The sequence below is a fragment of the Leuresthes tenuis genome, unplaced genomic scaffold (assembly GCF_036924035.1).
Source record: "Leuresthes tenuis unplaced genomic scaffold, fLeuTen1.0.hap1 SCAF_18, whole genome shotgun sequence".
In the NCBI taxonomy this organism is placed as follows: Eukaryota; Metazoa; Chordata; class Actinopteri; order Atheriniformes; family Atherinopsidae; genus Leuresthes; species Leuresthes tenuis.
Window position 1 is genome coordinate 12,683,037 of NW_027325372.1, and position 17,507 is coordinate 12,700,543.

Below are 17,507 nucleotides of genomic sequence, written 5' to 3' on the forward strand. Positions count from 1 at the left end.
GTTCTTCTGGTACTACAACAGCTATTTTTGGACGGCGTCCCCATACATTATTAACAAAAAGCTACCGTAAAACCGAACACAAGCCATTAAACTCACCCTGCGATCCCCTGGAGTTGGTCGAAATCTCTAATTCATTAGATTCAGGTGTGCAAAAAGCCCCATTAGCTGCATGCAACAGGCACGCCACGTGAGGGCGCAGTCGGCTCCTCACACTTCAAGGCACGGGAGGCAAGCTCAAACTGGAGCGTGTGGATGTAATAAGACTTCCGATTGGCTGTCAGGTTGCAGCGAGAATGTTAAACTGGCTGTCATTGGATAGCACTAAGTAGGCGGTGCTGTACTCGGCGATTCATTAATATACCCTACAGCTGGTGGCTACAGATTCGCCACACGAAGTGAAAGGGGTAAGAAAGTGATGAAGGCTGAACGTAAAGCGGTTTGAAAGAGGCTCGAGAATTGTTTTATTGTTTTGAAGAGTGGCACACCAAAGATTTAGAGAATACGCAGCCAAAATGCTTTGCCACGTTACTCGTCCGGATTCAGTGGTGATGGAAGTGGAAGTTGATGCGAAGGCGAACGGAGAAGACTGTCTCAATAAGGTAAGCTGTAGTTAAAATCCACGTGTTGTATTTCGTTTATTCTGACAGCTTTTAAAACGCTGCGTTGTGGCCAAACAAGTTAGCAGGGCTCTACTTGTGTTGGGGGAAACTTCAAACGTATGAAACTTCATCTTGCTCGAGCTGTCACTTCTTTGCGTTATATTCCACAACTGAACCGGAATATAAGGAAGACCTTGGGGAACCTAGTGTCTGCTAGAGTTAATATTTTATTCACTGCTTCGCGTGAGTGTCTTTTCTTTTTTTTCGAAGCGACAACAACAAATGTACATCCACTCCAGAGACTGGGGGAAACAAAATGTTCCGCGCGCGACGGACACACGAGAGAACGGGGGAAATATGCATTTTCTTTGTGTGAAATAAACCTAACAATGGTGAGTCAAACGTGGAATACGACTATCCATTTAAATGCATTGATGGGGAAACCGCCGACGGTCACCTCTACCTGCATGGCTTATTAGTCAGAAGAAGCGGCTTACTCCAGCACAGGTTACTAGAGTTCATTCCTCGGCCGCGGAAAACAGCACTCTTCACACTGAATCTTCAGCCCGAATTAGGCGCTTCAGATAGTCCCTTCTTTTCCGTTCACAGTGGCCACAAACTTTGTTGCTTACAGGCACTCGTCCACCCGTTCCTGCTGTTTTAGTGCTTACAAAATCTATTGCGTGGCCCATTTCGTATTCATGGCACATTCCCAATTTGCTGCGACCAATAATGTGTTTTATCTCAGTCTCCGGGCTCCCTATAGATGTTCACCAAAGGTTATGTAACACCCCATGTCTGCCTGCCGCTCAGGGGGTGTGAGATGAGCCCCTCTTACCCTGGGAGAGGATCCAAATTCGCTTCCAAGAGGTTACAATTGCTTGGAAGTGAACTTGGTATTGCTTTAGAATGATAATGTTTAGGGTTTTTTTTTGTGTGTGTGTGTGTCTGGTTTGTTAAAGTATCATCAGAGGAACAGAAATGCAAAGCTGCTCAGGATGTCTTTACTCCCTGTTTTGATGATGTCCCTGAAGAGTCTTTGGGCTTCAGAGTCCTCTTGGAATTCCTGGTCTAAATTCCACTTTCATGACCTGCTTCTTTCATCCTTTTTCCCAGGTTTGCAGAAAGTTGGGCATAATTGAAGTGGACTACTTTGGGCTGCAGTTCACAGGCGGCAAAGGAGAGAACCTGTGGCTGAATCTGAGGAATCGCATCTGCCAGCAGATGGATAACGTGACGCCCTGTCGGCTGAGGCTGCGGGTCAAGTTCTTTGTTGAGCCCCATCTCATTCTACAGGAGCAGACGAGGTACGAGAGCTCGTGGGCTGCGCTGACATGGTTAAGAAGTTGCATTTAATCGGCGCTGTTTGAAAGTTCTTTCATAAGGCTGTTTGTTTATGACCTGTAAATCAGCTTTTTTTTTTTTTTCACCTGTGTCTGAAAGACTTCAAGAAAGAGAAAAATATATATCTTCTTGATTTACACTCATGACACCCTGTGATTCCCTATGAAGAGCAGGTACAGGAGGAAAAAAACCTTCTAGAAAGGGCTGCAAGACATTATCTGATCTTTGTTTCCAGTGCAGTGAAAATGCCCTTTAGTAACCCCTTCTCGCAGCTCTTCCGGGGTTACTACAGGTCACTTTGGTGAGCGGCAGGCTGGAAATGTGATCCAGCAGCTCTGGGCCTGTGTGTTGCTCTCAGCCTACCCCCAGGGACTCTCTGAGCTGTGTGGCAGCCGGGACCCCTTGTCACTGCTCCCATTCAGTTGAAAATAACTTTTTGTTTCGATTGTTCGAGGCCATTTTCGTTTCAACAAAAGCCTCCCCTATTTGACATTTTTGCACGTGTGGTTTGGAAACGGCCTTTCTTCGGCAGGTTTTGTTTCCTCAGAATATGTTGTCATAGCGAGTCGTGATGAATATGTCATCAAAGCTGCAATCGTTCAGCAGAGAGCTTTGAGATGGAGTTTGGAAATATGATGGCATCAGACAAGCATGAAATGTGTAAACATATATTGGTCCCTACTGTCTTTCTGCCTTGTCAGTGTAATTTCCACAAAACTCTGCGGTAGAACAATCCAACAGGCCCTGACAAGTCCAGACTGAGTATTCCTCTGCACCATTCTTCCAATTAAAGTTTGAACCAGAAAATGCAGCTTACTTCCTTTAGAACAAGTCCTCAAGCTTGATTTACTCACAGAAAGTACTATGGCGGATCCACCAGTTTGGTGCTCACTCCAGGTGGTGCCGCGGCTGCTTAATTTAGCAGAACTGGAACCACCGACGTGAATCAAGGGCACACATTTTGTGGAACTTGCTTGGTGTCATTTTGATATCCAGCACGCCGCCTCCGCCTGCTCACGTGCAGCGCGTCACCGGAGCGGTTAATTAAGCACATGTGTCTGCCTGGGCCAAGAAGCTCTCATATGCTGGATATTAAATGCTTACTTCTCCGTCTACGTGCCTTTTTTAAAAGAGTAAAATGGGGGAGAAAGGGCAAAGAAGGCACTGGGCTGACTGCGCTCTGACCTCCACTAGATTAGCAGGGGTTATCAGCAGATGGCTGGTGTCGGGAAAGACGGGCGGGGGGGCAGTAGGGTAATCAGGTTGTAGTAAAAGGTGCAATAAAAATGTGAGATGGCAGGTAAGGGTCTATGGGGTTGCTGCTAATAAGCACACTTGGCGCACACCACCACGCCGTCGAGTTCGGTTTAATTTCAGAGCAGACTGGATGCCATCCATCTGCACAGATGTGATCTGATGGAGGTGGCGAGGATGCAAACGCTGGCGTCAGTGTTGCAGCAAAATGTTGATGCAGTAGCGGGGAAATTCCTGACGCTGACTTTAGTGTTGAGTCATCTCTTTAAAGAGCAGGAAGTAGTCTAAAGTTTTAAAAGGTGTCATTTTGGAAAAAAAATTAAGTTGGCATTTGGAACAACTTTGGGGAGATGAGTTTATCATCTTAGTGACTGGAGCTTTGAAGCGCTGGCAGGGTCTCACCTGTGTCAGTTCTTCCGCTGTCACCTTTGACACAGTTAAGCTGCAGCTTCCTCAGAAGCTGTGACTGTTGACTGTCCCAGAGCCATAAAACCCTTCCCTGCTGCACGTTTACATACCTGCAGGCGTTTTCAACAACCCTTTTTGTGATTATTTATCACTTGTCAATAGATTTTCCTTCTATTTGTTCTCCCTTATGTCATTTCCAGCAGTTCGTGGCATCACAACTGTCAGATAGGCCGGGCGATAGGCTCCCCTGCGCCCTTCTTAAAGGCCTTTATTACGTAACCTGCTGAACCCATATAGAGCCGCTTATATAATCAGCTGTGTACTCTGCTGCCACGTAAAGCTTCACAGGTCACTTAAGTGTTCATGCTCCCTGCTGGGTGGCTTTTTGGCTGTGCTCTATTTATTCGCTTTCCTTTTGGGTTGGGCCTTTTCGTGTGCTGGAAACGGATAATTCCGCTCAGAAACAAATGAAATGCATTCTGATAAAACGGTGGTTTAGTTTTTTTTTTCCCATTTTACGATTGTAATACATCCCTTCTAAAACCATTTGGATAGGTTTTGTTGAAAGCTCACAACCAAAAGGCAGGCCATATCCATTTGAGCCGTGGGGCTTATGTTCAGCTTGCATCTGTGGCAGCTGTGTCTCCCTGCTTCTAAAATCCCTTTTTTTCTTCTTTAATCTCATTACTTTGAGATTCTGTGTCCCTCTCTTCCAGCCATGATTTATTTATTTCATTTTCTTTTTTCCCTAGCCAGCTTTGGACACTTTTTGAAAATGTATGAAATTTGCTCACAGGGAGGCTTTGTCTCTAATAGCTTCTGTTTTTTGGGCTGCACGGTGCTTTGAAGCTGCCTTTATTAAGCAACCACTGAGGAAGCTCTTCTCAAACCTTATGGTACTTTGAGATAGTTTTACACTAAGGGGTTCCTCTAATGGTTTTTCTAATCCTACACAAAACGGTTCTGAGAGATCGGCTGATTCAACTTTTGGAAATTACATTTTTATTTTAATTCATCAAAGTGACACTTAACAGGGCGATTCATGACCGAGGTGCCCTTGAGCAAGGCACCATGCTCCCAGGGCGCTGTAAATGGCTGCCCACCACTCCAGTGTCTGAGTGTGTGACCCTGTGCATGTGTTCAACAGGTGCCTACCTGGATGGGTTAAGGAGGAGAAATTTAATGGTGTAATAAATCAGCCTTTATCTGCATCATTAAACACTGCTTCTTCTACATTCTGAGAGGTCCCGACTGTCTTTAACTCTCAAATAATAAACTATTAAGTAGAACCAATACATAGATGGTGGCAAAAACAAAAAGCCAGCCACTCGTGGTAAAAAATAAAACATGTCAGATTTGAAATAAACAGTCTGTTCTGTGATGAAATGCAGTACAGGGGACATGGCAGACAAAAAATATTGAAGGACTCTACTTTATTGATTGTCTTTGGTCTCACAGGGCCGAGTTCTTCGGTCTTATATAATTCCAGGCAGTCTGGGGACTTCCGTGCCAGCAGAGATGTAGACCAACTCTAAAGTAAATGCTTTTCTCTGTGCGTGGTCTTGTGACTATCGATCCGTACGGTGTTTTCTTGCTCTGCCCTCAGCGCAGGGTTGGGTGCATTCCGTCCAACAATCTTAGATTACTTGAAGGGGAAAAATGACGCCTACTTTAGTTTGCATTAATCATCATTGATAACCAGCCGCTTTGTTCTGGTTCAGCCAGAATGGAGCCAGACTTGGCAATGCAGGAAGAAAAGGCTTTACCTGACTGCATTTTATAATCTACTCAGTTCAGCTTTGTTTTGGGGTTTGTTTTTTTGCTCCAAACAATTGCTGTATTACATCCATGGAAACAGATTTATCTCTCTGAAAAGATTGCCTCTTCGTCTGAATGTTCCTGCAAAAAAAAAAAAAAAAAAAAGCAGTTCACGGTAATTTATTCTGGTCACACACAGGATGTAATTTTTACCTCCATGCCTGCAGGTCTTGAAGTGTTCGAAAACATAAGTTCTTATCGGCATGCACCAAAATCATGTAATTGGGTTTTAATTTTTTAATTTTAAATGTTCTTCAGCAAACTATCATTAGTCTATGCTGGAGTACATTACATTAGCCTTTTGTTCACAAATAACTAGATTTATTCCATCCCTGAACTTGGGTTCCACGCTGGACTGTAATTACGGTTTTACCAGCCTATAAAGCGCACCAGCCTGTGACCCAAGGAATTTAGCAAATACAAACGGCCCTTTTGTTTTATCGCTGTGTTGCTTTCGGTCCAGCTTGTCACAGTGCAGAAGCACATATGCTATATTAATTGCCTGAAAATGCATTGCGACTTTGTGCCAAACTGCACAGTTACAAGTGTTCTTTTCAGTCCGCCCACGACTGAGAGAAGATATCAAGCAAAGTTAACTATAGGTCATTGACAGCAAGTAACCTCGCAGCACATAGCTTCTGGCAGTGTGTTATTTGACTAGCTTACAAACCGCATTGAGAATCCAGCTGATGAGTTCTGAAACTCTGCGTCTGATTGGCTGGATGTTGTGCAGTGTTTAACCTGTGGTTTTAGGTTTCAGTTTGTGGTGACGTTTTGTTCCGTTTGAGCTGTGCACGAACCGACATCAGACACTGGTTTAGGGTAGAAAACAAAGTAAAATGAGGCTTTTATAGACGGAGTGAGCAGACTGGAGCGTTTACTTAACTTAGTAATGAATCTCTTATTTGAGAAAGTATGGCTCTGTTGGGGTTTTACACGTTACATATAAAGCCTGAAGACATTTCAATGTTTAGTGTCAAAATGCTCAAACAGGATGTTTTGGGGATGTTACAGTAAACAAATCGGAGACTGGGAAGAAGAAGAAATCAGCTGGACAGTTTAAATAATTTAGTAAATCTCCCTTCTTCCCCTGTTTGCCTTCCCAGAGCATTCTTATTCAATTTTAAAGCCTGCTTTCCACACCACTGTTTAGTGTCACTACAGTGACGGCACTCGCAGGTGTATTGAGACTCCAGATGAGTAATCCCCTTAAAATTTACAGATAATCTCGTTCAAGGCGACGTGGTGTAAACGGCGTCTGCAGTAAAAGTAGGTAGGGAGATTTTTGCTGTCAACACAGACTTCCTGGCATTCAGTCTGCATGTTGGTGTGTTGGCGCGGGAACATGCAGTACAAGGCAACGCTGCGGCGGCGGCCTGCTTCTCTCAACGGCAGAAAAATGCATGTGCAGATTTGTCTGGGAAGTATCACGTGTTGATTCATGAAACAGTGAATCGGACGAACTGACGCATACAGAGGTTAGCAACAAACTGCTTCTTAAGCGCCAGTTTGATGCTGCATACCATCCTCATGTCTCAGCGAGAGTCCTGTGATTCTGACTCAAGTGTGTGTGTGTGTGTGTGTGTATTGGAGTTGCTTGACCAGTCTGCCGTTTGACTTTTTTTTTTTTGTGTGTGTGTAAATATGTTTTTGAAAGGGATCTTGGTCTCAAAGGGGTCTTGACAGCCAAGGAATTTGAATCTTGTTGGAGACACAGGTTTTATGGGCCCTTGCTTCACTGGTGCACAAAGTGTGTGATGGACGTTAACAGGTGCTATACTGTACTGTTAAACTAATGAAGTCTGATCCTGGGACAGCTGTCTGAATAGCTGTCAGCTTAATGTAGAAGTCAAGCAACTATAAGTGATGGTGCAATAGTTTTTTTTTTTTTGGAGGGAGGGGTGACTGTAGTTGATGGTAAAACAAGACTGTTTGATTGTTTTCTGTACAAAGCTTATACTTAAAGCAATGGAGTTTTTTTTTTTTTTATAAAGCTTCTGCATGTGAAGCCGCTCTGTGTTGGCGTGCCCCTCGGTCCTTATCTCGTAGCAGTAAGACGGGAACCATCATCAGTGCTCTGTAGTTGCATTGGAGCCTGTGAACCTACTGTATGACTCATGTTTCTCCTCTTTCTTTCAAACAGCAAATGCAAGTTTGGCCCGAGCTCAGCAAAGCATGTACACCTACTGTACACGCACATGGGTGCCCACGGAGCTGAGAACCGCCCCGCCCCCCCGTTCCAAAAGTTGTGTGGATCGTCTCAGAAATTCAATAATGTGAAACCTTTAAAAGCGGAGATGCGCTGTTAAACTAGCAGGATGGGACTTGAAGAAATTGAGCAGTTGTACAGTGACTGATAGTAACCTCTTGCCAATTCCCGCTTGAACTATAGTAACCTCTGCGGCTTGCCCTTTAGTAACCCATTGCCAACAACCTGTAATAAACTCCCAGTCAAGTCAGGGCTATTGTTTGCGTCAGCCAGGTAGCTAACTAGCAGCGCTTCATCACATGACGCCTGCTGGGCCTGACACAATAGAGCGCAGTGTTTGTGTGTGTGGAGGGAATGGGATGTTTAACACCATATCAAAGCACTGTTTGTTATGCCTGAGGCTAGTCGGCTATGGGGCTTCGCTGTTACAGTCTGGCTGGAACAGGACTGGTGTAGACGGACTTTGTTTGTGTGCCTCACAGCTGCTGTTGATACTTTTTGTAGGTGCTGCAAGAATGTGTGTCGGTAGAGGTGTGTCTGTGTTGTTGCATTCTGAAGAAGTTGAAATACACGTTGCGTGTGCTTTGTTACCCGTTGGTAGTCGTGTAAAATGATTGAGGAAATGGCAAGCCCAGCTCGTTCCCACGAGACTCCTAAACAAGCTTAATTTGCTGTATTAACAAAAGTGTTTATATAAACTCAATTAGAAAAGCAATGAGTGCTGCCTTCCCATTTCACTCAGCGTCTTGCTCAAACATCTTCAAGCCACAGTTTGACCTGATTTGCACAAATAAAAATGTCTCCTTTAGCATCCTGCTTCAAAGACAGCTGCAGCCCAAGGGAGAGTTCTTTTAGTTAAACTAACAAGCAGTTTCAGGCACAGTGTGCTTTTTGTCTACCACACCAGGATGTGGAAGGCAAAATAATATGCTAAGAAGTTGTTTTTATTCAGGGGGCAGCGTGGGCAACTGTGTGAACGCTTTGCTGTTCCAGAAGCAGGTGACTGGTTTATCTTCTTACGGTTACTGTGCCATGGGTCATCTGAAGGAATGCTCTGTTGGGCTACTTGAGTTCAGTGTTCTTTGTGCTGTAAGGATTGAGTCAGCCAGGGTGTTTCTTGTATTGACGTATTGTCTCCTGCTGCTGGAAGGAAAGAATTCCTCACATCTTCTGGTCAAAACAATGGAAAGACCGGCGATGGCTTATTTCTTCAGAAATTAGCCGTTTTTCTTGGCCACACCAGAGCTTTGTGTTCTCATCATGATCACCAAGCCAAAACGATAACTAACTGTTTTCGCCACCGTTAACCTAATCTCTACACGCTGTACTGCACCTCATTATGTAGAAGAGTAGCTGATATCGGTAAAAGCAAGATTAGAAATAATTTGGTTTTTCTTAATGTGGTGGAAATTCCATAAGTATTTTTTCATTGTCTCTACGAACCGATGTCTTGATATTACTAGTCTAGTTTAAAATGCTGTTGTTAAACTGCATGATTGTGAACATTCAGCAGCGCCGACAGGCATTTCCAAATGCTGAACAATATTTATGAACAAGTTTGCAAATGGATTTGTTCTCATCGCTTCCAGTGGGCCTCTGTTGGGTGTTTTTGATAGAAATGAAATTCTACATGGTGTTAAAAGTTTTAAAAGTCGCAGTTGGCACACTGGGGAAGCTCCACACACAGCTGGTGACATTAGACAGCAGGAAAACTGGAGTATGGCTGAACTCATGTGCTTCCACTGCTGCTTCAGCTTCTGTGTTGAAGCTGCGTTTTTATTTTGCTGTCCTCTTGATGTGAACTGGCTCTGGGTTTATTTAAAACACAATGGTCACAATAATTTGGTAGTGCTTTGGCAGCACTTGAACTGAACTGATAGGTCCTGTTTCTCTCCCACACCCAGCTTCCACATTTGTTTGTGAAATTGACCTTAAAGGAAGTATTATTGTGTTTGAGGAACTGATTCAAATGGTGAAAGTGAGTGAGTATAACCACTATTGCACTACTTCTGCTGCACCTACACACTCAGACTCATGCTGTCTGTGGTGAAGTTCTTATGACGACTCCCTGCACCGAAGTATGTCAGAACTTAACATCACACCATGTTTGTGATGTACCCCAAAATGGAGAGAAGGTTCTACTTTTTGTATTATTATAAAAAGGCTATTTGTTTTAGTTTAGTAAAATGTCTGTAAATGGAAGATTCTTATTTTCCTCTTTCTTTTGGCCCTATAGACACCTTTTCTTCACGCACGTCAAGGAGGACCTCCACAACGGCCACCTGCGTATGGGCTCGGAACAAGCGGAGGAGTTGAGCGCCCTCCTGGCTCAGGCAGAGTTCGGCGACTACAACCAAAACACAGCCCAGTACTGGTATTCAGAGCTGTGTGGAGAGGAGCCCAGCACTGCCACTGTTAACAGGTACGGCACCCTCCAAGCAACCCGACACTTACTTCAAGAGGAACTGGAATTAATGTCTGACAGCTCTGTTGTGAATAAATGGCTTGTTCCAGTGAGTAGGATGCTGTCCTGAAATGATCTGAGGTTGTTTGCAGAAGACGCCTCGAATTTAAACCTCTCTCGGAAATTCACACTTGCACAAACGATGAGGCCTCTTGACCTTTTCTGTGTCAGACCTCCTGAAGCTGTGCCCCCTCACTGCTTCTGAGGGAGGCAAGAGTCCACCCCGAAAGGTCAAAATGGAAAGTAAACAGTGGATGACGGCAAAAAGCCCAGGGAAGGCATTATGTTGTCGCTGGAAAGGAGTCAAAAAGCCTGTTTTTACTGGAAGAGTTGAACTCCCTCTAAAGTTAGTGTTTTTTTTAAGCTGGTGTGAAAGACCTTACATAAGTTTAGCACCACATTAATAAAAGAGTTTTGTACTTGGAAGTACATAACACAGCGACACTGTGTTTGTAAGCTGGGTGAGAGCCACTGCACAAACACACAGGTCAGCCAGCAAAGCAGCTGACTGCAGATCAGATAATGTTTGTTTGCTGAGAGAGGGGGGGGGGGGGGGGGGGGGGGGGGGACTTCCTACTGTACATCTTCTGTAAACAAAACGGGGATAACAGCGCTGTACAGCAACATTTTCAACGTTTTAGAACATGGATCCCATTGCATTCTCAAATATCCAACAGTTTTGCAAGCAAGCGTCGACACCAAATCTGATGTCTTATCATTCATATACAATTCTCTAAGTATTGGCTCTCCTGCTCACATCTGTTTGGAGTTGATCTAGACTGTAGCGTCTCCATTTTGTATCCGCAGCCTTAGTTGAAACAGGTTACGCCTCAAGCTTCATCTGCTAAACCTTCTACATTTGGCTCCTCATCCAGGTGCTACATTGAGCCAGCAGGCACTGGCTACATCTGCACTCATCCCCTGGCTATTATATAAATGTACATGCCTTTCCAGCAGTTATTTTTCATAGAGGGCTCTCTCAGCTGTGTGGTATTTCACTACCACTGTCTCCAGAATTCAGCTGGATCTATAAACTAAAGGAAGCATTCTGTGCTGCCAAAGCATTGATCTCCAACAGTCACTTGAGCTCTGTGTAATGTACGTTTCGGTGTGGTTCATTAAACTAAAGCTGCTTCCTGTCCACCCCCACCTTATTCCGCCTGCAGCATCATATCCAGACACAAAGCTTTGGACGGTTTGAGCCAGGGTTCAGTGGAGTATCAGGCCCTGCAGCTGGTCTCTTCTCTGGAGCATTACGGCGTGGAGTGGCACTGGGCTCGCGACGCAAGCGCTCAACGGTTGGCTATTGGAGTCGGCCCCGAGGGGATTACAATTTGCAAGGAGGACTTCAGCTTAGTCAACCGGTATGTTCAACTGAGATATAATGGTACATTCTCAGCTGCAGGAGGTCTTCTGGATGCACGTTTTTGTGATTGATAGAAAAGTGCAAATATTTCTGTCCTTTCTTTATTTTAGGATAAGTTATCCCATCGTCCAGATTGCCACTCAGTCGGGGAAAAGTGTCTACCTTACAGTTACCAAGGACACGAATGACAGCGTGGTGCTTTTGTTCAAGCTGATCAGTAACCGGGCAGCAAGCGGTCTGTACCGGGCCATCACAGAGACGCACGCCTTCTACAGGTGAGAGCAGAAAGCACGCAGCCTCTAATCCCAGATCACATGCAGTAAACGCTGGGGTCCAACACTGCTGCAATGCAGGAACAGGGTAGTTGAATTGGATTCAGACGCTTAACTTTGCATTCTCCCACATATTGGTCCAGATTATTAAAGATGAGCAGTGCACTGGAAACGTGTGTGTGGTGAGCCAAGATAATGCTTAACATTCATTGTACGCACTACTGCACTGTTTGTCAAATGTTCTTCAGCAGTCTCTGCTGCAGCTGCTGGTCAGTCACCTGTAAAGGTGTAGGGTGTTGTTAACTTAAGAGTAAGGAGGAGACGGGATGGAAAACCGGCTCTAAAACGTGTTCTGTAATAACTTGTTCCGCTCTGTTTAATATGCAGTCTCACTTTTAAACTTTAACTTGGTGTTGTTCTGTTTGACCTGTGGCCTAAACTTTTACAAAGTGGGACAGAGTCACTGAAAACATGACCATGGCCAGAATTTGTGTTGATGAAATGAAGATAGCTGAAAACAGCCTTTTATCAGGTGTAAAAGCCATTTTGTTTTTCCAAAGACTTTGTGTGGGCACATGTGAGCAGAGACCATTCAAATGGCTGAGCTATGAAATTGTTCTCTATCACAATGGTACAAAACAGAGCCTTGGGCTTTTGTTTTAGGCTTGAGCTCTTGCTCACATTTGTGTTCAAATTATTTATTTATTTTTATCCCCAGTCATGTCTTCATCTTGTTTGCTTAGAAGCAAGAGATGTTTATTTACAGTGACGAACCTGGCATCAGTACAGCACAAGTGGTATATTGTCAATAAGAGTATTAAATGCGGACAGGCTTGCATCATTATTGTTGCAGAAATTATGTGCATGGGGGGTTTGATCAATACTGCTTAATTTTACTGACACGAGTGATTTCCATTTCCAGGTGCGACACTGTTACCAACGCAGTGATGATGCAGTACAGCAGAGACTTTAAGGGCCACCTCGCGTCACTGTTCCTCAACGAGAACATCAACGTTGGCAAGAAATACGTGTTTGACATTAGACGTACCTCCAAGGAAGTGTACGACCACTCTCGCCGTGCGCTCTACAATGCTGGTGTTGTGGACTTGGTGTCTCGCTCTGAAAGCGGCGAGCGCTCCCCTCCGTCGCACTCCCCGGGCAGGGACAGCCAGCAGGACAAGGGGCTGGACTGCGACAGCTGCCAACAGAGCCGAGCCCTGCAGGAGCGGCTGCAGAAGCTCAGAGAGGCTCTGTTGTGCATGCTGTGCTGCGAGGAGGAGATAGATGCTGCGTTCTGCCCCTGCGGCCACATGGTGTGTTGCCAGACCTGCGCAAATCAGCTGCAGGTGAGACTGCGCTGCACACTTGGTGGAAATGTCTGAACTTTTTCTAAGACGTACTAACCACAGCTGACGGCTTAGTGGTAGTTTGGCCTGAAGAAGTAGCCTTTGTTAGTGTGATACTGTAAAGGCTTCGATCAACACGACTACATAACTTAAAACAGAATTTACATAAAATGTGTTTTATTCATTTTTGTGCTTTGTTTTGATTGGCTCTGATAGGTTCTGATTATACTTTAGTTCCAGGTTTTTATCCTTTTTAAGACTTTCAAACATCCAAAGCCTTGCTTACACTCTGTTGACCTGATTGTCTCTACAGTTAATCGGCTAAATGTTGCCCATCTTTGTAGAAGCGGATTGTGTGCGTGCGTGTGCTTGCGTGCACAGATTTCTTTTCTAATAAAGGGATTACAGCAGCCAGGCAAATCTCCTCTGCAGTACCTTCACTGGGAGACATGAGCCAGCTAATAGGCGTGCGAATGAGTCTGTAGGTCCACGTCGAATAAAGTGTGGAAACTGATTTCATATAAGCTCGTTGCCCTTTTTACTGTGAGATATTTGTCATTGTGTGGCCATCTTAACTTTGTCAGGAGGCTATCAAACATTCTCTTATTAGTCTCGCTTTCTCTGAATTTGTACCTGCCTTCACTGGCTTTGATAACTGTAATGTGTGCACAGTAGTGCATGTAGCTGTGAGGTTGTGGGAATCCTAATAGTTGAACTAGTGTTTTGCATTTGTGATTCTAGCGTGTGTGTCATCTGTATTTGTCATTTAATGAAATGAGACGTAACCGCGCTGATTTGTTACTTTAAACTCCGAAAGCCTGGCTGAGTACGCCAGCATGTATTCCTGAAGAGTAAAAAAAGCTGTGATTAAGATTCTTTTGAGTATTTACCAGCTTTTCTTTCCTCCCTCGCAGTTGTGTCCTGTGTGTCGGTCAGAGGTGGAGCACGTGCAGCACGTCTACCTGCCCACTTGCACCAGCCTCCTGAGCCTGACGCTTACCGACAATCACCAACACCGCAGCAGCATCCCTGCCCCCATCCACAGAGACATGGCCTCCTCTCCTCACACCTGCTCCACCACCGAGTATGAACACAAGCTCTACCACACATGAACCGCCACCAAACTCCACTAGCACCCTTTGAAGCTGTGCCAGCCAGACTTCGCAAAGAAGGAGCGTCTCTCATCCATATGTTTTCTGCCTGGAATTCACAAAAACAAGTACAGAAAGATCATGATCAAAGATCAACACACTCGAACTGCTCCCTCAGTTTTGTTTTTATTTCCCTTTGGACCATCAGTCTGGACCACCGTGTTTGTTTTAATATTTGTATTGATTTTTGTGTCACTGTCAAAACTTGTTTTAAACACCATTATTACCTACCACAGTATATTTTTAGTTTAGCCTCTTTAAGATTATTGCTTAAATTATTGCGTCAGTTGACCTGATCCAGAATTATGCTTTTTTTAATTTGTATTTTTGGTGGTTTACTCCATAGTTCTTTGCTCTGTATGAAGTTCCCAAAACCCCAAACCATACCATGAAGATGTTTTGGAGTATTATTATTTTTTTTTTCTTAAAGTTCCTGACATTTTAAACTTTTGATTGTAACGGAGTGGAATGCATTTTATTTGTTGCTCATTCTGTGTTTTTCATGCCAATGAGGGTATTTAGAGGCTAAGCAGTACTGCTCCTGACTATAGCGCTGCATACTAATTGGATACAAAAGGACCATCGTGGTCTTGTTCTTGTAAAAGTGAGGTCGAACGGAGGTCTTTTTTTAGCCCAAGACAACTGTATTATGCTGACACTCCCAAAACCTCTTGAACTCCAGAACTGGTCTTGATAAAACTTTGTGAAATGGTTTTTCATAGACTGCGCCACATTTTTACGTTTATCTCCATCTTAACAGAAGGAAATAAGGAGCACCAACCAGCTCTTTTTGGGGAGGCACAGAACTGCAGCTGCTTTCTCTAAAGAAAACCACAGCTGTAAAGTTTCTTCTCTGGGGTGTACAAGTGACTTCTTTGATATTTGAAAGGGTACTAGAAGATCTGTAAGTGCAATACTTGCTTGCTTTTTTGCCAAGCTTTTCAGTTTTATTTAATTTCAAAGATTATATTTAAAAGGGTGGGGGGGACATTGCCACTTTACTAAGGAAGTTTTCCACATGTCTGTAGGGAGTTTGGCCTTAATGTAGCAGCAACATGTTTATTATTACAAACTCTTCTCTGACACTTTTTTTTTCTCTGCTAAGAAAAGGAAAACTTTGTTTCTTTAATGCTGACACAGTTGAGCTCAGTCACTGCAGGGAAAGGACTTTTATTTTTCACATTGTACAAGTAGCGAATTGTTTCTGTTTTCTGAAGCAAATGCCACAATGCTCTGTAAAGTAACTCTTAAAATGAAAGCCGTTTTATATTCTCTGCTTTTAACAAATGAAAGTATTAATAAAGTTGTTTTTTTGGAAAAAAAAAAAACCCACCCATGACTACTTGAGACTGTTCCTTTTGACTGAAAGCACTCGCACCTTATGACTGAAACCCAGTGGAAACCAGGGCTCGTACGGAGTGTTCTGTACTTAGTGCTGAGTTATTAAGCTTAATAATATGTCCGTAACGTGTTTTGGGTTTTAAATTTAATTTTCTGAGGACACAAGGCTGAAGGAACAGGAGGTTCTCTACCTCAATGTTGGTACCAAAGGTCTCAAAATAAAGTGTTTATTACATGAACCGCGCTTTATTCATTAGATACAGTTTATTCTCCAGGGCTAAACCCTTTACTTGTTATTAATTACGTCGGCTCGGCTTGTAAACTGTGGCGACAGGTTTGTCTGTCTGTGTGATCCAACCAAATAAAGTTTGATGCCAGGACACTCAGAGGAGTGATCCTTTGTTATAAGAGGCAAATGTACTGATGTATGAGCAATGCATACTGCTCTTGGGTGTTTCACACTAAAAGGTCAACCTGTCACATTTGCCACAGACAGGGAGAACTGAAAGTTGCACAGTTTGTGGTACAAAAAGGCTCTGCATTGATTAGAACTGACGGACACTGCTGAACTGTAATTCTGGAGTTGAGTATAAAAGCTATTGATTAGTCTGACTTTTCACTTGTGAACCTCCCTGTTGGTCCATGACCTTCTGGATGAGGAGGCATCTCTTTCTGTCCCTTTATCTGTGTTTTTACTTTCAGGCATCGGTGCCATTAAACTTACTCCAAGGACTCTGATGACAGCTGAGAGGCAGAGATGTACTGGGAAGTGGCTCCTGGTTAGTCAGCCATGCAGAATTGCCTGAACTCCAGTATCGCTGCAGGTTAAAAGACAAAGACACTAAAGGCAGTGTCAGAACCTGGTGGAAAATACAGTTTCTAACTACACTATACTGATTTAGAGCAGTAGAAAACCTTAGAACCTCAGCTCAGATTAAAGGAACAGAACTGCAGAGGTGAACTTTATTATGTGACAGTGAGTGAATGTAAGCCATACTTGATACATTAGCTGACCATTTAGAGCAGACTTAAACTTTTCGGGAGCAGGGCTCACACACCTAAGACGTGCACATCAAGTTATGTGGTGACTTTAATTTGGCCTCGAGTGAGATTATCCACATGTTGGTCTCTTTGTTAGCACTGGGATAGATCAGCATCCTGTCCAGCGTCAACACCGCCTCTTACCCAATGGCAGCTGGGATAAGCGCCAAACCCTCCATGACTACGAACAACGTAAAACAGTTACAAGAAGCTGCTGGATATAAGTACGAATAAATGGATGAATGACGTCCAATCTGAAACGCAGTCAACATTTCTTGTATTGTAGCTGGTTTTATCGTATTTATAAAAAAAAAAAAAGGGGTGGAAAGGTACAAAAGTTTCTGACCATAACTATACTGTGACATCCCGTCAGTTTGGTGGTAAAACACAGAAAGGTGCTTGAGTTAGGATCCGATCTCTAAGTGGAAGATGAATGTAGCAAAGATTTCTGGCTATACATGTTCCAGTTTATGAAATAAGCAACGTAAACTGGGTGACATAAAATGATTTTATATATATAACAATTTGTGTGTTGATTGGCCCTCATTGTATTTCCCTTTGCATCAATCCTCAGAGGTGTCTTTCCCAGTATTTTCGCTTCAAGCCAGAACCAGACAAAAAAAATCAACTAAAGTTGAATTTGTATCTTGACATTTTGCTGATTGTTAATGTAATGCCTCGTGTTTTGACCAACCCTGAGAGCGTAACGGTTCAGATGGGAGCCAGTTCAGGACTTATAGAGAATGTAGCTTTAGGTAAAGAGTCCAGAAATGTTTAGCTCAACAAACTACATGTCGCTGTATATTTTTGAAGCACCGATGAGGGAAAGTAATGTGGGAAAACAATTCAGACAATGTAACATCAGAATTTCTTTGAAAACCCTTTTACACACTT

General features: G+C 43.6%; 1 protein-coding gene across 1 annotated transcript; it reads left to right on the plus strand.

Moving 5' to 3' along the window:
* Nucleotides 1-366: 366 nt before the first annotated feature.
* mylipa (myosin regulatory light chain interacting protein a) lies at nt 367-15,512 on the plus strand. The gene is made up of 7 exons (XM_072370610.1): nt 367-599; nt 1,716-1,906; nt 9,869-10,054; nt 11,263-11,460; nt 11,573-11,737; nt 12,657-13,080; nt 13,995-15,512. The coding sequence occupies exons 1-7, from the start codon at nt 513-515 to the stop codon at nt 14,190-14,192; spliced, it is 1,449 nt and encodes a 482-aa protein (XP_072226711.1). The 5' UTR covers nt 367-512; the 3' UTR covers nt 14,193-15,512.
* The last annotated feature ends 1,995 nt before the right edge of the window (nt 15,513-17,507 follow it).

What these genes read in the sequence shown, in the direction of transcription:
- mylipa (XM_072370610.1), top strand. Translation starts at nt 513, where the DNA reads ATGCTTTGCCACGTTACTCGTCCGGATTCAGTGGTGATGGAAGTGGAA. An exon ending in ATTCTACAGGAGCAGACGAG is followed by an intron (nt 1,907 to 9,868) that starts GTACGAGAGCTC and finishes TTGGCCCTATAG; the next exon opens with ACACCTTTTCTTCACGCACG. An exon ending in GACTTCAGCTTAGTCAACCG is followed by an intron (nt 11,461 to 11,572) that starts GTATGTTCAACT and finishes TCTTTATTTTAG; the next exon opens with GATAAGTTATCCCATCGTCC.